At 40.5% G+C, this 22,603-nt stretch overlaps 2 protein-coding genes across 12 annotated transcripts in view; one reads left to right on the top strand and one right to left on the bottom strand.

The window, feature by feature from the left end:
- The window catches only part of rps6kc1 (ribosomal protein S6 kinase C1), a 163,714-nt gene extending 154,580 nt beyond the window's left edge, over nucleotides 1–9,134 (bottom strand). For 4 of the 5 annotated variants that reach the window (XM_033025324.1, XM_033025329.1, XM_033025328.1 and 1 more), the window contains exons 1-3: nucleotides 8,938–9,134; nucleotides 7,549–7,584; nucleotides 2,445–2,565 (exon numbers count right to left, since the gene is read on the bottom strand). In XM_033025324.1, coding sequence (XP_032881215.1) covers nucleotides 2,445–2,565; nucleotides 7,549–7,584; nucleotides 8,938–9,039 — 259 coding nt within the window. In that variant the 5' untranslated portion in view covers nucleotides 9,040–9,134. The remainder of the gene's footprint in view (nucleotides 1–2,444; nucleotides 2,566–7,548; nucleotides 7,585–8,937) is intronic. The other variant, XM_033025325.1, reaches the window with a different exon arrangement.
- A 28-nt stretch (nucleotides 9,135–9,162) lies between these two features.
- angel2 (angel homolog 2) overlaps nucleotides 9,163–22,603 on the top strand; it is a 45,276-nt gene continuing 31,835 nt past the window's right edge. Inside the window, exons 1-4 of one of the 7 annotated variants that reach the window (XM_033025334.1) lie at nucleotides 9,163–9,476; nucleotides 12,151–12,283; nucleotides 12,960–13,058; nucleotides 16,087–16,592. In XM_033025334.1, coding sequence (XP_032881225.1) covers nucleotides 13,042–13,058; nucleotides 16,087–16,592 — 523 coding nt within the window. In that variant the 5' untranslated portion in view covers nucleotides 9,163–9,476; nucleotides 12,151–12,283; nucleotides 12,960–13,041. Of the gene's footprint in view, nucleotides 9,477–12,150; nucleotides 13,059–13,273; nucleotides 13,525–13,942; nucleotides 14,060–16,035; nucleotides 16,593–22,603 lie in introns of those variants that run through there. The other 6 variants (XM_033025333.1, XM_033025330.1, XM_033025332.1 and 3 more) reach the window with 6 other exon arrangements.

Genomic DNA, 22,603 nt, shown 5'->3' with positions numbered 1-22,603 from the left:
TGAGCCCTGGATAGTGCACTTAATTTGATGCAGAGTAGATGGCTCACACTAGAATAAGAGTCTTTATCACATCTGTGGTTATGGAAAATGGACAGTCAAGTTTGTGTGCCATTGGATATTTTGAAGGGTTCTTTTGTGACCAACAACAAAACCAGCAGAGGTATAATGCTGAGGCTCTTTTAGGCGCTGGTCAGGTCACATTTGGAGTACTGTGAGCAAATTTGGGCCCAATACCTGAGGAAGGATGTGTTGGCTCTGGAGAGGGTCCAGAGGAGGTTTACAAGAATGATTCCAGGAATGAGTGGGTTACCATTGAGCGTTTGACAGCTCTTGGCCTCTACTCACTGCAGTTTAGAAAGTTGAGGGGGGATCTCATTGAAACTTACAGAATTACGGAAGGCATAGAGTGGATGTGGAAAGGATGTTTCCATTAGTGGGAGAGTCTAAGACCAGAGGTCATAACCACCGAATTAAAGGGCACTCTTTTAGAAAGGAGGTGAGGTGGGACTTCTTTAGTCAGAGGTAGTTCATCTGTGGAACTCATTGCCACAGAGGGCTGTGGAGACCAAGTTAGTGGATATTTTTAAGGCAGAGATAGACAGATTCTTGATTAGGAAGGGTGTCAAGGGTTATGGGGAGAAGGCAGGAAAATGGGATTATGTGGCATGTATCAGCTATGATTGAATGGCAGAGTGGACTCGATGGGCCGAATGGCCTAATTCTACTCCTGCAACCTGTGAAAATCTTCAAACTCCAATTACTTTGTTTGTTCATTTTATATTTTGGGTGTAAGGTCAAAGAGCTATATCAGAGTGCCACAGTGGTGCAGCTGGTAGAGCTGCTGCCTCACAGTGCCAGAGACCCAGATTCAATCCCAACCTCTGGTACTATCTGTGTGGTGTTTGCATGTTCTCCCTGGGACTACGTGGGTTTCCTCCAGGTACTCCAGCTTCCTCCCACATCCCAAAGACGCGCACGTTTGACCTTTGTAAATTGACCTTTGTAAATTGACCTTTGTAAATTGCCCCTGGCGTACAGAGAGTGGATAAGAAAGTGGGATAAGATAGAATTAGTGTGAACAGGTGATCAATGGCTGGCATGGACTCGATGTTGCGAAGGGCCTGTTCCCATGCTGTATCTCTAAACTAAACTAGAATTTTTGTTTTAAATGCTCTCAAGAGAAAGGAAAACACGATTGTAGATCCTTTTGCTACTGGAGCTCCATCCAATCTATTGTTGTCCCTAGAAACTGTCTCTGCCACATCTTGAAAATATGAAGTCAGACATTCCCATTCAAACCATCTCCAGATAATTTATATTTAATGTTTTTTATTCCTGTAAACCACCCCCCCCCCCCCACAACAAATTGACAAATCAATTTTGCTGTCACAGATCTTCATTGTTACATCTTCAACTATACATCAGAAAAGTGTGATATTTTGTAGCAAAATATTTTATATATTTAGTGTGTCTCTTCCATAACTTTCAGTAAACTTTCAGTAAATTTTACTATTGAGTAAACTATTTAACTATTTATTGAAGATAAATAATTACTATTAAAGAACTATTTAACTATTTATTGAAGATAAGCCAGAAAATGAACAAATAAATGTAATTACAAAGGAACGGATTTTTCATGTGAAATTGAAGAATTTAAGGTAAAATTCACTTCCATATTTTGGGGGACGTCAAATGAGAAACATAAACCCAAGCTGGAGAAAAGGGAACACCATAGGATTTCACCACTTTTCCAATTTCCTCCAGATTTTAGGAAGATTTTCACTGCCTCGGAAAACATGACAATAATAAATCAGTGTCAATAGAGAGATTGCCAAAGAAATGGCGATTTGTGCGAAGCCCTCACAATTCTTTTGCCTCCTTTAACTCTTGGCTTATGTTCATTCACCTCCTTATTCCTCGTATCAAAGTGCACCACCTTGCGATGTTTCGTCTTGAAGTTTGCTAATTCTATACGCATTCTGCAAGTTTATTCATATCATGCATTTTATTGCAGTCTATCTCAGTATTAATTACATCCCAAACCAAGAGAGTAAATTTGAAACTGTAGGTCAAATTACAAATGTCTTATATATTCTAGAGCAAACAACAGCACAACATTTTGTAGCATTATTACTTCCCATGTATGGCCAGTCTAACTGGCCACTTTAAACCCTCAAGTCTCCTTTGTTTTGTGCGTGTGGTCTATCCACTCTACAAGTAGTCTCCTCATTTTAATTCCTCAGAATTCAGTTAACAGTGTATTAGCATCACACACATATGCCGTGTTTATTCTGAAATCCCAAATTCTCCAATTCTATGTCAACACAGCAGAATTTATTCCCCCTTATAAATAGTGGCATCACTGCAATTTTTTCCAGGAAAGAAAAATGGAACTCTGACACTGCATTTTTGCAAAGTTAGAAATAAAAATATAACTGCCTTACCAAAAACTTTTCCTTTAGCAAAAGGTGGAAATAATTCTGGATGCCTGTATAAAGTTTTATGAAGCTGCCAGAACTCTTTGTGAAGTTTCTTAAAATCATTGTAACGTTTCCAAACTACTATCTGAAACAAGGGGGGAAAGTAAAAAATTAGCAAACCAATATGATTATTTGCACATATTACAGAAGCTATATTGACAGAGAAAATAAATTGCTCTAGTATAAAGTTCTATAACTGCTCAAGCAGTTATGAGACTTATTGTATAAACTACTCTATATAGGCTTGCTAGTCAGAAATTCAATTCCTGATCTGTGACAGGTCAGTGTGTCATTAATGGGATTGTTGCCACAATGAATTTCAGAGGCCCCAACTTCAGGAACAAATCAGCTGGGTTATTGGATAAATATCAGCAAACCCCAGCTAACAGGTTTGCCCATGGGAGTCATAGAAACATAGAAACATAGAAACATAGAAAATAGGTGCAGGAGTAGGCCATTCGGCCCTTTGAGCCTGCAACGCCATTCAATATGATCATGGCTGATCATCCAACTCAGTATCCTGTACCTGCCTTCTCTCCATACCCCCTGATCCCTTTAGCCACAAGGGCCACATCTAACTCCCTCTTAAATATAGCCAATGAACTGGCCTCAACCTTCTGTGGCAGAGAATTCCAGAGATTCACCACTCTCTGTGTGAAAAATGTTTTCCTCATCTCGATCCTAAAAGATTTCCCCCTTATCCTAAAACTGTGACCTCTTGTTCTGGACTTCCCCAACATCGGGAACAATCTTCCTGCATCTAGCCTGTCCAACCCCTTAAGAATTTTGTAAGTTTCTATAAGATCCCCCCTCAATCTTCTAAATTCTAGCGAGTACAAACCGAGTCTATCCAGTCTTTCTTCATATGAAAGTCCTGACATCCCAGGAATCAGTCCGGTGAACCTTCTCTGTACTGCCTCTATGGCAAGAATGTCTTTCCTCAGATTAGGAGACCAAAACTGTACGCAATACTCCAGGTGTGCTCACCAAGACCCTGTACAACTGCAGTAGAACCTCCCTGCTCCTATACTCAAATCCTTTTGCTATGAATGCTAACATACCATTCACCTTCTTCACTGCCTGCTGCACCTGCATGCCTACTTTTAATGACTGGTGTACCATGACACCCAGGTCTCGTTGCATCTCCCCCTTTCCTAATCGGCCACCATTCAGATAATAGTCTACTTTCTTGTTTTTGCCACCAAAGCGGATAACATCACATTTATCCACATTATACTGCATCTGCCATGCATTTGCCCACTCACCCAGCCTATCCAAGTCACCTTGCAGCCTCCTAGCATCCTCCACACAGCTAACACTGCCCCCCAGCTTCGTGTCATCCGCAAACTTGGAGATGTTGCATTCAATTCCCTCGTCCAAATCATTAATATATATCGTAAATAGCTGGGGTCCCAGCACTGAGCTTTGCGGTACCCCACTAGTCACTGCCTGCCATTGTGAAAAGGACCCGTTTACTCCTACTCTTTGCTTCCTGTCTGCCAGCCAGTTCTCTATCCACATCAATACTGAACCCCCAATACCATGTGCTTTAAGTTTGTATACTAATCTCTTATGTGGGACCTTGTCGAAAGCCTTGTCCTGTGAAAATAGAAAGAAATCTGGCTAGGATGTCCTCCAGGGCAATAATTAATTGACTAGGCTCATTGTGACATTCCCCCCATCCCCCCCACCCCCATCCCCCTTCCCCTTCCCTAAACCATGAGTGATGTGCATCACAGTGCAATGATCTTAAAACAATCTATTCTGTTACATTAGAATCAAAGTTAAACGATTATACAGCGGCATAGCAGTAGACCCTCTGCCTCACAGCAACAAAGACCTGGGTTTGATTCTGACTAAGAATGCTGTCTGTGCAGAGTTTGTACGTTGTCCCTGTGACGGCATGGGTTTTCTCCGGGTGCTCCGTTTTCCTCCCACATTCCAAAGACGTACACGTTTGTAGGTTAATTGGCTTCTGTAAATTGCCCCGTTGTGCTAGATGCAAAAGTGGGATAACATACAACTAGTGTACAGGTGATTGATGGTCGGTGTGGGCTCAAAGTGCCGAAGGGTCCGTTTCCATGATGCATTTCTAAACACTTTTTAAAATTAAGAACAAGATCATCACTGAAAACGTTGACATTGCTGTTACAAGTTTCAGTGGAAATTTTCCAAATTCCATTGTTTCCACCCCACAATCTTTGCATAATTTGCTTCAGTTTTATCTCATTAATGCACATCTATACATTTATAATGTTGTTGTCATTAACTCAAAAACACTAACTGCTGCCTCAACGAAATGGGCCAGATTTTTCTTGTCACTCTTTGCGACTCAGGTTTTTGACTTCATATAATCTGAAATGAGAGAAACCCAATCACAACTCGGTGCACCTCACATCGTGCACTGAATGCCAATGTACTGTACTTTCCATCACCTGCTGCTGGCTGCTCACAAAGCTGCTGGCTGCTCACAAAGCTGCTTAATCCTTCTGTCGGGCAAGTCTGTTTCATGACTTCCACTTGTGCAGTTTGCCATGGGGAAGGTCAAAAGCACCCTGCAGCTCCACTGCTGGCCTTGGCACAGAGTCTCAGGGCAGAGCCCAAGCCTATCGAGCCTACGTCACTGCTTTCATCCCTCAACTTCATCAAAGCCATGCCAGATACAAATTAAATAACCAGGAGAGTAGTTTGGCTTGCCAATCTGGAAAAGTTGAGTGCAGGCAAGTTACCTTTAAATATTTAAACATTTAATCTCTCAGTTAAATGTCTCAATATATGTTCAAATGCTTTTAATTGGAGTCTATTTTAACTTTTTCCTTTGTATACATCTCTGCTTATCGGAGAACTGGCAGCGTCAGACTCCAACAGAGGATTAGACTTGATTATATCAAGCAGCTGAAGTTTAATGCAGCACACTATGGTCCATTCTCTCAAGCAAAACGTATCCCAGGGAATTTGAAATCTTTTAGGTAAATACACAAGAAACCATAAACAGGAATGTTTGAAAAGGGGGAAAAAAACAATAGGACTTAACTGCACTATTAGCCCATTGGACTCATTTGCTTCTTACATGAAATACTTCAGATTTGTCTCCATGAGGTGCAAATCACAAGTACTCCTCCTGCTTTTTCCCTTCAAGATCTTTGGCTTTTTACTTGGAATCAAAATGTCCATCCCAATGCAATTCGCCCCTCTAATCCTCCTTCATCCAACACAAAAAAAATCACAAATAAATCAAGATCTGAACTTGATCAGAAAATTCTAAATTCAATTATTTTTGCACAATTTAAAAACTTAGGTCTATATACAAAAGATTCCAAGGCATGATGTTCGCTCTAACACTGTATTAGATCCCTAATATTACACTCGTCTTTTTGAATTATCCTTTATTCCACCCCCACCCAGGATGATGAACGCAGGTGATCTCACTCATCCGCCCCCACTCCCTACCTACCAGTGGCCACTTGCAAAGGTACTTCCATTAATTTCCCACAAATAGCACAGCCAAGATCTGCATTCACATTTTAATATTTTGCAATGCATTAATAATTTTAATATTGACTGTTGCATAATATCTATTCCAAAACGTATTTTGCCAGCACTCATTTTAAACAAGTGAAACAAAGTAACCTAAAAACTGGGGGGGAAAAGTGCTTATTAATTTGTAGAAATGTTGTGCGTCCCAAATGAATGGGTTTGCGTGTTGCATCTCAGTAGTATGTCTCAAATTAAAAAAAGGTTTTAGACAGCTCTTCCGATAATTAACATCCACTGATTTCTACAATTTACGATATTTACAGAGGACAAAAGTCCTGAAGAATCTGATTTGTTAGAAACAGAACCCAAGCTCTTGGAATACTGAGATGAACCCAGATGAAATTACCTGCCTAGGAACAGGATAAGTTGGCATTCGGACCAGGAATGTGATCAGAATAACCAGCGCCTTTTGTCTTTTGAAGCCTAGAGTAAAACTCCTATTATAATGTAGATGCTTCTTATAACCACATTCTAAGTCATGAAGGTGTTAGCTGAGTTCAGAACTATCACAAGCAAAGGAAACCATATTCTGGAAGAATACATTTATTCACATTGATCAGGATTTGAAAAAAAAGAGTCAATTGAAGGCCAGCTCAGAGTGGTAAGATACATAAATTGATTAGGAGATCTCAATTTACATATTAGAAGCTTCATTCAACTTGTAAGTGAATTTAGAAATAGCTTAAAATTTAAGGACCTGCTAATTTTTTATTCTTTAAAAAGTCCTATTCTTTAAAAAATTTTAATCACTAAATATTTTCTGACAAAATAAACTTGTTTCAGCAAGAGTATGACAGATATTCAATATTTCCAGCATGATATCATGAAAGGTGTACAAAGGGCACAGGACAGCATTTAATTCACAGAGATATAATCATTTGAATATATTTCACAACTATTATACCGAAGTAGGCAGACAAGAATTAAATAGAGATAGTATTGTTGAAAAATTAATGTTACATAAAGAACTACAAATGCTGAAATACATATTTTGGATAGTTTGGCAATGCTATGCACTCAGAGAATGTTACACATGTGTGGCAAAATGTGACATACTGCTGAGAATCAACAAGCAAATGCGTTTTTCATAAAAAGCCATCAAAAATATTAGTTTCAAACAAACGACTCTCAAGAAGAGGAAACAAGTTATTGCGTCAAATTTGGGGACGGTTTGTGAAATATGTCATCAAGGAAAATTATCTTCCTCATACATAGCACAAAGCTGCTACTCTATTTTCAGCTGCATATCCAAATCAAATTTCCTCGCCTCTATTTAAGTTTTGTATGATTCACTCCTTCATAAACAATATTAAATCCTCACTCTATGAAGGCAATTGCAGCAGTTCAAGGAGGCACACTACTTGACCTGCTCAAAAACAACTAAGAATAGGCAATAATTGGTGGCCTTCCCAAAAATGACCAGATACCAAGAAAAAAAATCTGTTTTTTGGTGACGAATGCACCAATGATTTAATAAAATACATCAATTATGAAAAATAACTCAATAAAGCAACGTTTGATAGTTTGTTACCTCTTGGACCTCCTCAGGAGTTCTCCTTGAAACGACCTATATTTTTAAATATATATATAATTAATATGAAAAGCCAATGCTCATTGACATAAATTGCAAACTGGATATGTTCCAAATATATTCATCATACAACATAGTTTATTTCAGTGCACCTCCTCTGGGTCAACTTCTATGCTCAGATGGATGAAACTATTCATAACCTTGTTTTTTGAAATGGAATATTGCATATTTGATGAAATAATGTAACTTATGGAAATGACGTGGAATTACCAACACAAAACAAATATTCAGCTTCAAGCACATACACTAATTTTATTTTTTAAGCTCATTTAAATATTCAGATCTTTGCATTTGCAACTTCATTGCAGTTGTTAAAAAAATACTTTGTGATACCAGGAACTGCAGATGTTAGTTTACAAAAAAAGTGCTGGAGTAAATCAGCAGTCAGGCAGCATCTGATTGTATTGTATTGTATTGTATTGTATTGTATCTTTGGAGATCACAGATAGACAACGTTTCAGGTCTAAAGAAAGATCCCAACCCGAGACGTCACCTATGAATGTCCTTCAGAGATGCTGGCTGACCCGTTGAGTTACTCAAGCACTTCTGTGTGTGTTCTTTTAAATAAATACTTGACTTTTATCAACAACTTCTCAAATGATGTTATTGCCAAACAGGAACAGCCTCTGTAATCGGGCTTCTGAACGGCTCTTCAATAAGGTAGGGTTCAGACCGATTCTCCTCTTCCTCGTTGCAGAAATTGGACTTTATCTCTGGAACTGTTACACTACAATGCTGAGAACTATATTCTGCACCTTGTATCTTTCCCTTCGCCGTACCTATTGTGCTTTAATTTGGCTTTATTGTATTTATGTATAATGTTATTTGATTTGATTGGATGGCATGCAAAACAAAGCTTTTGTGCATCAGTACATCTGACAATAATAAACCCAAGATAGACACAAAAACCTGGAGTAACTCAGCGGGACAGGCAGTATCCCTGGAGAGAAGGAATGGGTGACGTTTCGGGTCGAGACCCTTCCTGAAGAAGAGGAAGAATAAGAAGGGTCTTATAAACCAGCATCTGCAGTTCCTTCCTACACAATAATAAACCCAAAGTGCCAGTGCAATCAACGCAAGCAATGGATGTGTTGTCACTGATCCTTTCCCAAGAGGTTGCTCTGCGTTCGTGTTGCAATTGTCCCGGGGTCGTTCTCTATTGGAACCCAGGCAGACTCTCCTCAACGCGGCCACGCTGGGCTGCCTCTGCGGGCGGCTCTTCAATGATCGATCCTCTCTGCACAAAAGCTCCGCAACCAAAGCATCAGCAACACCTCTCTCTCCCCGTCGCGATGCAATGGGTGCATGAACAGAAAGGGGGTCACTCACCCGCGCCGTCACTTTGTACACGGTGTAGCCTTGCCTGTGCCTCTTGGGGTCAGTGACGGTATAGAAGCGAGCCAAGTCCCCCTTTTGTCCCTGTGACAACATGATCAGCCCAACCCCTCACCCACTCCCAATACCCCAGGGCACACTTTCCCCATATCACATCATTTCCGAGCCGGCGAGCTCCCTGCCTCCCTGCCTCCCTGCCTCCTCCTCTTCCTGTGCAAAGATCCTGTGCGTCCACTGTGTGGCCTCCCCTCCTCTTCCAGTTATTATCACATTTTGCACATCAGGGGCTGTGCTTTTATTTGCATGGAGGTCGTTTTCAAAAATTAGAGTTCGCGATCTAAATCTACCATTGCGTGTGATGGAAAGAAGTTTCGACCTGGGTTCTTGGGTGCATCTTCAAAAGGAGTGGCTCAACTGATCTCTACGCGGAGCTTTCTGCAGGCAATGTTTTCAGTACAAATGTTTCCTCGAGAGAGATAGCACAGTGGAAAGCAAAGGTTATAGAGGAGCGGAAAGCGACGAAATAAAAAAAAGTGCGTAACAGCAGTTAATACTGGAAATAGTAACGTGTGCGTGAGGTTCCACACGGGTGGGGTTGGGGCTTTTGCACCAAAGTGCAACTCTTTCGAAATGGGATTGAGATGGGATAGAATTATTCCATACCCCACTTTCACGTTGATGCTCCCAATAGTGGATGGCATTCAAATTGATATGTGGATATGCTAAATGATGGTATATTATACGACAATTATTCTCTATTTTTTTATATTCTTACCAAAGATTCCATGAATCTCGAAGCAGTAATAATTGTCAAACTAGGATCTGGCTCACCACAAAGCATCCATTGTAAATTATGGTTTTGTGTTTAGTTCTAAAGTGCCACCGGTAATTTATGAAAATCATTAGGAAAAAAAACAGTGGCTTGAACAGGTACTTTAGGTCAAAGTCGAATAGTAACCCAGAATATCACAATATGACGTAACTCAGCCATAATTTCATGAAATGGATGTCCATCAGTACGTCAATAATACAAAACACATTCATTATTTTCTGAGGCAGTTTTCCTTGTGCTTTGTAAAAATGTCAATAATACTGGGATCAAAGGCCAGCTATTCCCCAGCTTTTTTTCCATGAATTGGTGATGTTATTACTGGATGCAGTTCACATGTGACTTAATATAGTAAATATTGACAAGTCTGTGAAGTTGGTGCCATGGGAAAATCATAGCTCACCACCCATCTTTTCTAACCATTCCACTGTCAGATTATTTGTCCAAAGTACAACACTGAATAGACAGAAATATCTCCAGTTAAACATTGGAAGATCCATATCATTGTCTTAAGTTTATGTCACAATCTTAATTTCCTTGGCATTGACTATAGCATTTTCATAGAAACTGAAGTAGACGTTTCACGCTTTCACCCAATATGCTCCAATATGTGCTTTGGATTGATTATTTCTCCTGTCGATAAAATCAAAATACTTCTGTAAAATTCCATAACCCTATCACCAGTAATTTGCTTTTCAAGTCCTTATTGAAGCATTAACACTGCTAGATTTGACCATTCTAAGGCATTTGGCCCATCTAAATGAAACAAATTCATAAATCTAATGCCCATCTCCTGGTGCTCAACATGGATTCCCCCCCCCCCCCCCTTTTTTTAGTCTTGTGCTTATTGACCTAATTAGAACACAACAAAATAGGCGCAAGAGTAGGCTACCAGGTCCCTCAAGCCTGTCCCACCATTCAATGTGATCCTGACTGATCTATGCTGGTTTCATCTATGTGCTAGTTCCCTAAAAACCCTCAATTCCTCAATCTTTCAAATATGTATCTGTCTCCACCTTAAATGATGGGGCCTCCGCCACCTTGAAGGACAGTAAATTCCAGAGGTCCCTACCCTTAGAGACATTTCAATGTACCTGACCTGGCTCTTATTTTGTTGCTAATGAGGTTAGATAATGAGGTAACATTATTTCAAGACCTCCCTCCTGCTATCAAATCCCTTTTTAGCCTCAACATTCTATATCGATAATGTTCTCCAGTTCAATAATACTCTGAAGTATCTGAACATTGATCATTACAACTGTTTGTGGTACTTCTGCTGATATGAGGTAGACACCTTCAACAGTTCTTTCGATTCCAAGTTAGTTCCCGAAAATAAGGATCCTATTGAGTTTGTTTAGGTAATTCCCATTAAGGGATTCTAACTATCAGCAACAAAAAAAATTCCTGATTTGACTGAAGTTATAATATCCAAAATTGTGTGATTGCTGTGCATTTGTTTTATCTCCTGAATTTGACGACTGGAATTATTTACATAATTATTATTTTACGTATTTGCTTGTCTACCTTGGAGAAACAGTAGAGCAAAACTACATTATTCACTCAAATGATTCCCAAATAGATTATTTCCAGTTAGGATTAGGAGAGGTGTGGATGAGATACAACCAGTTATCACCAGAAGACATTGTATTTTTTAATGATATTGCAGTTAATAATCTAAGATCAATAATTTATAATCATTGCCAGAAGATTGAAGGAACAATGGTAGAAATTCACACAGATAATTTCATTGAAGAAATAGCTGGAAATTTGCATTGGGCATTTTATACTGGATTTCCCATATCATTTCCTGGAATTTAGCTTTCAGCGTATACTTGCTGGGTATATACTCACGGAATCATAGGGTCATAGGACAGAAACAAGCCTTTCAGATGCCAATCAAGCACCAATTTACCCGAACGCACTATGGGAACTGCACTCACCCCCCTGCAGAACCTATACACCAGGAGGTGCAGATCCAGAACCAGAAAGATAATGTGGGACCCTCTACCACCCCAGCAAAGGACTGTTCCAGCTGCTACAGTCAGGCAAGCACCTCCACTGTCACACTGTGAAAACAGAGAGGATGCGACTGTTTTTTCCCACGGGCCATCGGGACTGTAAACTCTTATCTCACCAGGGACTAATTTACTATTGTGTTGTGCCTTTTTAAACTTTTTTTCTAAAATGTAAATACTGTTTCTATTCTGTTCTGTTGTTCTGTTGTTTTTGCACAATCCGCAGGCATTGCCACTTTCATTTCACTGCACATCTTGTATATGTATGTGACAAATAAAGTTGACTTGACTTAATCCTAAAACCATCTCATTTTATTCTCCCCACATTCCTATCATCTACCCCCCTCCTCCCATCACTTCCAGATTCCACCTATAAACTAGAAGCAATACCATCTGTACATCTTTGGAATGTGTGAGGGAACTGGAGTCTCCAGAGGAAATCCACAAAATCACAGGGAGAACATGCAAACTCTGCACAGGCAGCACTAATGCTCAGGTTTGAAGTCAGGTTGCTGGTGCCTTAAGGCAGCAACTGTATTATTGGTGCCATTATGCTTTATTCGCCATGCATGTTAATACTGTGTTACTCCAGTGACCTTTATTGTTCATCAAGTGTTACTTCAACAGGCCTTTGTTATGCATTAAACATAATTTCAAATTGAGATCAATTCAAATTCAAATCAGGTGTGGACTTAAAACACATGGGTTAAGATCAACAATGTTATTGGTAATGTTAATGAGATTGGGTAGACATTTCAAACGAACACCTTTTATATGATGTTAGTTAATATACACTCGTTACCCATCAATCAGAAGAAGGGTCTCGACCAGAAACGCCACCTATTCATTCTCTCCATAGATGCCACACCCGCTGAGTTCCTCCAGCATTGTCTACCCATTTGTTCGTGTGTTTTAAGGAGAGTTGTTGTATTCTGTCATAAATCCACCCACAGCCGATATAACTCAACATCAAGGCTGTATCTTTTTTAAAAAAAGACAACTTGGTGTTTTACTGGGACTGAGCACACGGATTAACAAAAGCTAGTCTGTTCAAAGATTGCCTTAGTTCTAGGTTATGATTCCTTTGTGGGGCCCGTTTCCCCTGGGTATTAATTACGTTAATTCCACCCTCACAAATGGTGTATTTTCAACAGATTTAACGTTTCTTTAAGGAAGGAATTACCATCAAATAGGCTTGTGTGATTGCTACCGACGGGAACAGCGTTGACCAGTGCGACAACACTAAAAGTAGCAATGATGGGCATCTGTATGTAAGTTAATATAACTTACATTTATTTATTTTTGGGGGGAAATTGCGATTTGGATGCCTGAATTAATTGCAGGATTTTGGCCGCTGTCTTTAATGTCGTGGATACCTTTTTTTTTTTTTTGCAAAATCTTTAGGCAGCATCTATCCAGAGATGCTGCCTGTCCCGTTGAGCTGAGTTGAGTTACTCCAGCATTTGGTGTCTATCTTCATTAATGAATAAGTAGTTTCTTGATGCATTGACTACAATTCCCAGAAAGCCCGGGCCGCGGCCCAAAGATCACAGCTGCGGCCTAGTGGATCCGGGCCGGGAAACGTGGGCGCCTGGGCCTGGACTCACTCGGCAAGAAAGGACTTACATACCCTCAGGCCTCCAGTTTCCCCAGCTCCCTGCTCAGTGAAGGAGCAGGTCTCCACCACTGATAACATGTTCTTTGAATCCAGCACGATAACCTTTCGCTGGCGACTCCGTAAGTTGCAGTTTAATCGTGATCTTTAATGTGCATTATTCCCTCCCTCAATAATGTTCCTTCACCAAACGGCTCAGTTCTGCATGAAACATTTATAAACAGTAAAACGCTTTTCCTCGTAAACGTCAATGACAGAACGAGGAAGTATGAGCAGAAATGTTTTATAAAAAGGTCTTATGTAGAATTATGTTCTTGATATGAGAGAATGTCGCTATCTTTGCTTTGAGTTAAATATGCAATTGCTTTTGCACAAAAATAGGTACAGCTCAGTATACAAAAATATATTTTGCCCACTTAAAATGACAATAAGACTACTCCGGTAAACCATTCAACGGTAAAATCGTGACATTGTATTAAACGATGGATGTGTGAAGCACCTCGATCTATGTTTTAATGAGTTTACATATTGTTTTGTGAGTTTGACTTGCTAGATACCGGACGAAAAGAATTTGGGAAGCAATTCTTGAAGAATGAATGGCCGTAGATTTATACCTTTTGGGTACTCAGCTGGGCTGAATACACATGACAGAAGAGGGTAGGAATTAACTTGATATTCATAATACACATAAATAAATGTAATATAATTTACTTGTGGGGGAAAAAATACATTAAATTACTACAGCCACATTCATGGCAAAGTTCCCCATGTTCTCATTCCATCATCTCAAATCAAATTTAGTCTGGGTAACTTGTGAGTTAATATAATCCTATGAAAAACACTTACATTTTAATAAAATGAAGCTTGCAGGGAAAAGTTTTTGTGACAACTTTACATGTTGTTAATGTACTGAGGAGGTAATATAATTTCTAGCTTTGCAAAATGTTTACGGGTGGAGGAGGATTTCCTATTTCCTTCGCTCCATAGATGCTGCCTCACGCGCTGAGTTTCTCCAGCATTTTTGTCTACCTTCTAACTTTGCAAATACTGTTTAACACCACTCTAAAATGTCGATTATTTAAACATAATTCAATATGATATCAACTCATTCAATATTAAATGTACTCCCTGACACAAAACTAAGTATTTACTACAGAAGTATGGAACCTACCCTTTAGTTGGAAGTATATGTTCCCTATAAATTGAGATCTTTAATTAAGGGTGGTGCTGATTTTTGAAAGCTCTGCTAAGCTAGCTATTTCCATAACATTAACTTGGATGAAAGTGCAATCACATATGCAGGGACTTTAGAATTGTTAAAAAATAAACTTCTGTTCAAATAGTGTCTTTCACGGCTTCAGATCAATCCAAAATGATTCCAGCTAGATGGAAACTTTACAAGTATGGTAACAGTTGGAAAATAGAAAATGTGGGCACAAATTTGTTGCACAAATCAAGATCATGGGCCCAAAGCAGGCAAGTGGGACAAGTTTAGATGGGGCAAGTTGGTTGGCATAGTCAAGTTGGGCCGAAAGGTCTGTTTCCACGCTGTATGACCCTATGACTATCCCACCAACAGGAAGTTGATAAAGGAGAAGATTACCTGTTCATTATTTTGGTTGCATTTGTAAACATATTTTGGTTTTACATCTTTGCAGTTTAGATTTAAATGCTCAAAATGGATAAAAACAAATGATAAGGGTTTGACATGGCATTGTGATGCAACATGTTTCTGGGTATATGATTATGTTCCATACCTTTTCTGCACAAAATTCATGCCTTTTAATTACAGTGCAACCTTGTGGAGATCACAAGCGATCTCAATGAATAAAATAGAAACTGCAGCTATTTCCTTTTGAACCCTAGCAGGACTGATCTGATAAATTGATAGGTTGCCTTGGATTTTTTAAATAGCAATTTAGAGTTTTGCTAAATCATCGCATGCAAACATGCTCTGTGTTCGGACATGTTGCACTTGGCAGCCCCTGTGCAGTCCGTAGCACAGTTATAGGAGAAATGTGCAGGAACATTTAAAAAGCAACCAATGATTAGCCTTCCTGTTCACCCCTTCCCATTCCCATGCTGACCTTTGGCATTGGCTTCTTCCATTTCCCAAGTAAGGCTGCATACAAACTGGAAGAATAGCTCCTCATTCATCTTGGATAGCATACAATCCAACAATATAAACATTGAATACCCCTCTCTCCTTCTGTTGCCCCCATCCCGGAGGACAAATATTTCTCCCACCATCTTGTCATCCCACTCCTTCTCCATATGGTGTCTCCCATCCATAAGCCCCATATTTCCCGTTTGCCCCCCCCTTTTCCCCTCCTGCTGTCCCATTCCACCGATATCCCTCGCTCCCTCTGGCTTTACATTTCATATCTCCTCTTGTTTCCTTATGTAACACACTTTTGTCTCCTTTCCATCTCTAACCTTTGTCACTTACTCCACCCATCTACCAATTAATCTGTAACAACCTGGCACTTGCCAGGCTCTGCCCCACCTCTTCTCCAGCTTCCTGGTCGCGATATGGTCTGTGTTTTATTAACATAACCACTCCTCCAAAACAATGTGGGGGTTGCCTGTGGTTACATTTTAAATATACTTTGAAAACATTTTTTGTATTACAGGTAGAGATAAATTGCACGGCGCATTGTAATAGGAATATTTGCTTTTTCTAGCCACCACATGATTGCTCGTCATCTACAGAACTTAGGAAGAAGCAATATTGTTCACTTATCAGCTCCTCAGTGGTCTCATCACATTCCAAACTTCTATCCTCATTGGATGTCCAATTGTTCTCCTTGGATAATTAATCCATATGGTTTTGGAAGTTCTCGCCCCTTCCATTGGACTCCATATTTCAACTGGAATCCTTCTTTCCATCAGAGACCACCATTGTCCTTTTATGGTGATTCGTGGACAAGGGGTGGATACGCACCACAAACTTCTAATTCTTACACAAGTCGATCATCAGGTTGCTCTATGGAGGCGAATATAGATGCACCTCAAAGTAAACGGAGAAAGTGTGATCCAGCAAATAAGGAGGAACTTAACCTTTCAGAATCAAATGAAACAAATCATGCAGCACAGGACAAAACTGACTTTGTTGCTCCTCATGGCATGGAATTGGAAAACTTGTGTTGCTCCAACATAGCCGAAAGTCAAGAAACTGGAGCTATCAAAGGTAAAAATAATTTACGTTTGATGCTATTATAATCAATGTAAGTGTAAATGATTCATTATGACAATGATGCATCTCCACATATGTCTAAGTCTTTTGAGGGGTGCATGCTTTTAACATCGATGGTTGAAAGTGAAAATGTTTAATGCCATTCTGTTCTACAATCAAAATTGGATAGGTACTCATTGGCAGATGGTTCATGGAATCAAGATTATATAGAAATGATATTTTTTTGGAGAATGTGATTTTTTTTAATGAAAGAAAAATAATGATCTGGAAGGCATTGCTTGCAAGAATAGTGTCAAAGAAGGTTTTCTGAAGGGAATTTGAGGGAATGGGCAATGTGACAGGACTGAGAATAATTTCACAAGAATCACGAGGAGACCAGATTTACTACACTGTTTCTACAATCATTGCATTACCTTTCTTGCAATCTCTCTCATTTTGTGATTGATTGCCCAAATATAGTTTAAACTAAAAATAATGGAATAGCTAGTTTGGGGAATAATAGACTACATTTATCTTTACATATTTTCTTATTGTGTAATGTAGCTCTGACTGCCCTTCTACCAGGCATTGGTATTTCTTTTTCTCCACCCTAAATAATTCTATTTACTGATCTGAGCCAAGATTCATTCCCATCACTGTCCAAATGTCATACTAATTTTCAGAACCACGCCCATTCCTTATCCACTCTGCCAATATTAATATAATGTCAATTACCATGGTATATTCAATTTACACTTTTTGTATAATTAGCCTTGTACTCCAAAACACTTAATTCACTTTTCTGAGATTTTACACAGTAGCATGACAGATGTTTCAGTGAACCCAGTAAGTTTAAAGTGAGTATGGGGAAATAAGGCCTTGGAAAGGGCAATTTTAAAATGAGGGTGGGAACAGAATTTGATGAGTTGGCAAGGAGCACAGGCACCAGATGAGCCATAATGAACTGTGGAAACCAGTCCCAGGTGAGCCATAATGAACTGTGGAAACCAGTCCCAGCTGAGCCATAATGAACTGTGGAAACCAAGCCCAAGTGAGCTGCACAGTCCGGAAGCCAGGCCCCAGGAGAGCTGCAATGGAAGGTGGCACGCATTACCCAATGAGTCAGATGCAAAACCATTGTCTTCGGCATTTCCGTCACCCGCACGTCATCCTCTTACATTTCCGTCACCTGCCATGTGATCCCACCACCAATCACATCCTCCCATCTACACCCCTTTCTGTTTTCCCAGAGACCTCTCACTCTACAACTCCTTGGGTCACTCCTCCCTTCCCACCCAAAGCAACCACTCCCCAGGCACTTTCCCCTGCAACCACAGGAGATGTGACACCTGCCCCTTCACCTCCTCCCTCGTCTCCATCCAGTGACCCCAGCAGTCCTTCCAGGTGAGACAGGGATTCACATGCACCTTATCTACCGTATACGGTGTTCCCGATGTAGCCTCCTGTACATCGGCAAGACCAAGCATAGGCTCAGCAACTGTTTTGCCAAACGTGCGCTCAGTTTGCCAAGATCTACCGGATCTCCTGATTGCTAACCATTTTTAACTCTCCTTCCTATTCCCACACTGTCTGTCCAGGGCCTCCTTCATTGCCAGAGTGAGGCCACATACAATCTGGAGGAACAGCACCGCGTATTCCGCTTGGATAGTTTACCACCCAATGGTATGAACATTGAATTCTCCAATTTTAGGTAACATCTAACAACCTCCTCCCTTTTCTCCCCAACACACCCGCCTCTTGTGTGTCCCACCTGGACTCATGCCTATTTCCACCTACATTCCTTCTTCTGGCTTCACAACTTCGAAACTCTTTAATCCTTTTGTCTTGCCCTTTTTTTTCCATCTCTGGCCTTTTTCCAACTATCTGCCTATTAAAACCCCACCTCACCTTGTTCTCCAGAGATGCTGCCTGACCCACTGAGTTACTCTGACACTGGCTTTTAAAAAAAAGTTTAGTTTAAAGATACAGCGCAGAAACAGGCCCTTTCGGCCCACCTGGTCCGCGCCGACCAGTGATCCCCTCACATTAACACTATCCTATACCCACTAGGGACAATTTTTACCTTTACCAATCCAATTAACCTACATACCTGTACGTCTTTGGAGTGTAGGAGGAAAACGAAAATCTCTGAGAAAACCCACGCAGGTCACGGGGAGACCGTACAAACTCTGTACAGACAGTACCCGTAGTCAGGATCGAACCCGGGTCTCCGGCGCTGCATTCGCTGTAAGGCAGCAACTCTACCTCTGCGCCACCGTGCCGCCCCAAAAATGTTTTTTGCTGAACCATTGGGTTTTCTGAACAGTCAGATAATCTACTGTGAGGTGCCATTAAGTCTTCATGGGTCTAAATCCTAGCACTCCCTACCAAACATCATAGTGGGCACACTTGATGCAATTGTTCAAAGAGGTTTAAATCAGCGCCAACCCACCATACCAAATGTAATTGGGAAAAGGCAATAAATGCTAGTCTTGCTAATGCTGCCTGGATCTAGTAAAATAATCGAATATCTCGATCTTTCTTTAAGCCAATACATTTGTACCAAATTATATTACATTCCCAAAATGTGTCTCTGCCTGAATTCCTGAGATTTTGAAAGATGATTTTTGGTAAATTGTCAAACGCTTATTGCACAATCTACCTGGTATTTGTATCTGGGTGTAAGAGGGATGTTACCACCATAAATCAGTGCACAATAACTTCAGAAAAACATGCAGTATTCTTTTGGATCTTAGTATGATGGATTATTATGACCAGTAAATTAATACTAAAGAACTAGCTGCACAATATAAGGTTGAAAAAGTTGTTGCAGCTAATTTTTGGAATGTTTTACTCATGTGAATTAATGGGTGGATGCAGTTGGCATTTGAAACTTACTTTAGAATTAATTTCACTCAGTGACGGACTGGCCAGGGTGTCAGCTTGCCCGATGGGCCCCTGATTAAAACATAGAAAATAGGTGCAGGAGTAGGCCATTCGGCCCTTCGAGCCTGCACTTCCATTCGATATGATCATGGCTGATCATCCAACTCAGTATCCCATCCCTGCCTTCTCTCCATACCCCCTGATCCCTTTAGCCACAAGGGCCACATCTAACTCCCTCTTAAATATAGCCAATGAACTGGCCTCAACTACCTTCTGTGGCAGAGAATTCCACAGATTCACCACTCTCTGTGTAAAAAATGATTTTCTCATCTCGGTCCTAAAAGACTTCCCTCTTATCCTTAAACTGTGATCCCTAGTTCTGGACTTCCCCAACATCGGGAATAATCTTCCTGCATCTAGCCTGTCCAACCCCTTAAGAATTTTGTAAGTTTCTATAAGATCCACCCTCAATCTTCTAAATTCTAGCGTGTACAAGCCGAGTCTTCATATGAAAGTCCTGACATCCCAGGAATCAGTCTGGTGAACCTTCTCTGTAATCCCTCTATGGCAAGAATGTCTTTCCTCAGATTAGGAGACCAAAACTGTACGCAATACTCCAGGTGTGGTCTCACCAAGACCCTGTACAACTATAGTAGAACCTCCCTGCTCTTATACTCCAATCCTTTTGCTATGAACGTGGGTCTCCTTTGTCTCCTGGCAACCAATATTTTTAGACCCAGTCCGCCACTGATTTCACTCCTGTTCAATATGAGGTCGACATATAAAAGTAAACTGTATTCCACAAGATAATAATGGTTTAGTTTGATTTGGGTTTAGTTTAGAGATGCAACGTGGAAACAGGCCCTTCGACCCACCGGGTCCTCGCCGACCAGCAATCACCCATATACTAGTTCTATCCAACACACCAGGGACAATTTACAGAAGCCAATTAACCTACAAACCTGCACGTCTTGGGGATGTAGGAGGAAACGGGCACCCGGAGAAAACCTACGTGGTCACAGGGAGAACGTACAAACTGCTTACAGACAGCACCCGTTACCGGGATCGAACCCAGTTCTCTGGCGCTGTATGGCAGCAACTCTGTGCCACTGTGCTGCTCTATATGGTATAATGATATAATTTACTGTCTGGGTGTATATTTGACTTACACTCGTAAGGATTTCCAATTAAATAAATTATTCTGTAATAAATCGCTACGATCAATTTAGTGAATATGTCATTATGTCTCGGAAATTATTATTTTATTTGCCAGAACTATTCAAGGTAAGTGTCCACAGGTAAATAAAGAAGTCAGCACTGCAGTATCCTGCTGTATTTAACTATATCATCCAGCTGAGCAGAATTCCAATAAATGCTTGTCTCCTAAATCCAATGCATGGACAATCTTGGCAAGGCTGCACCTAATACATTTCAAATTAATGTATGGAAAATAAGTTTTCATGGAATAAGATTTAGCTAAACCTGGCAAATGGCTGACATTTCGTAGCCCTGAGATATTTCCTGCCACCTAGATTGTTCCTGCTTGTTTCCTTGTTTTATTCTGGCATCTGATGGCTAATTAAATGAATCATAGCTTTTCTATATTGACTCATAATTTGGAGAATCATCCAAGAATGTGGTGGAAGGCCACCACCCAATATTGGTGAATTCTACAGATCTAATTATATCTTGTTTTTCTTGAGATCAACTACCTTGTCATGTTAGGCACGACATGTGAAGAGTTAGAAATATAAAGGAATGTCTTTCAGCTGCCCGAGAATGAACATCATTGAAACTTGATTTACAAGCTTCAATATCCTAAATAATTAATATAAATGCATGTCAAATAAATTAAAGACGAAAATTGCCAGTTTCAAAGCAAAATTGCAGAACTTTCACCACCATTGGTGGGATTAAAAGATGGGAATAAATAAATAAATTTAACATGAATAATATAGAAAAACAAAAACCCAATGGTTCTTTATTGTCATGTGCACCTATGAACAGTGAAATTCTTCTTTTGCATATTGTTTAGTGACTCTTACAATACATTAGACACAATCCCACGTAATATAAGAGTGTAAGGTTGTTTCATAAAGACTCACCACATTTTATGCACCATCTTGTGTCCTTCAAATCCAATTATTTTTTTTTTAAATGTTAGAATTTTAATTTGACCATAAAGCCCCATTGTCCTGGCAGCGATACTGGGTCGGAGTTGAATGGATTGGCCTGGCCAGAGGATGTCTCTACTGCTGCTACTGGCCACATCCGTTCCGCGCACTCAGTCACTTGAAGCGGTGCCCAATCTAATGGAGTCCCAGGCTGCTGCAGGGCTTCCAGCAGCCCACTTGGCTGACTGACCACTCTTGATGCCGTCTCGACATCGGCCTGTGAGTGCGCCTCCGGTCATCACTCAGCCTCCATGCCTGCCTCCCGTAGCTGACCCAGAACGTCGCCTAGGGTGCAGGAGGTAAGTCTCCAGCCCACTCGTCGGCATCCATTTTTTTTCCGGCTGCCGCCATCTTGCAGGGACCAAGAGTACTAGAGTAGCTGGGCAGATTGGGCAGCATCTCTGGAGGACATGGATAGGTGTCATTTCAGGTTGGGACCCTTCTTCAGACTGATTGTACTAGGTGGGAGAAAGCAGAAAAGGAGGTGGGGGCAGGACAAAGCCAAAGGCAGGTGAGGGAGTTTGATTGGCCAATGAGTAGATGCTCGAGATGAAAAGGAGACAAAAGGCTGTAAGCTTGGTGAAGCCAGAAGAGGGGATGTAGATGGAAGGGGAAATATGACCGGGAAATGGGAGAAAAAGGTGTGCACCATACCTTTGGGTTGTAAGCTACCCAAACAGAATATGAGGTGCTGATCCTCTAGTTTGCGTGTGGCCTCACAGTGGCAATGGAGGATTGGAAGACAGGTAGGTGGGTATGAGAAGGGGAGTTAAAATGATTAGCAACGGGAGATCCAGCATGCCTAGACGGATGGAATTATATTTGGGTCAGGTATAAACCTTTGGAGTTTTAAACAGACTATTTTATATTTAATGCAATGAGAATGGAAAGTTAATGATGACGAGATGGACAAGGATATGTACACTAAAATCTTGCACATGCTTAAATTCATGGAAGGATGTGGAA

Source organism: Amblyraja radiata, chromosome 8, assembly GCF_010909765.2.
Source record: "Amblyraja radiata isolate CabotCenter1 chromosome 8, sAmbRad1.1.pri, whole genome shotgun sequence".
Lineage (NCBI taxonomy): Eukaryota > Metazoa > Chordata > Chondrichthyes > Rajiformes > Rajidae > Amblyraja > Amblyraja radiata.
Note: the sequence above shows the minus strand (reverse complement) of the source record. Positions and strands in the feature narration are given on the sequence as shown.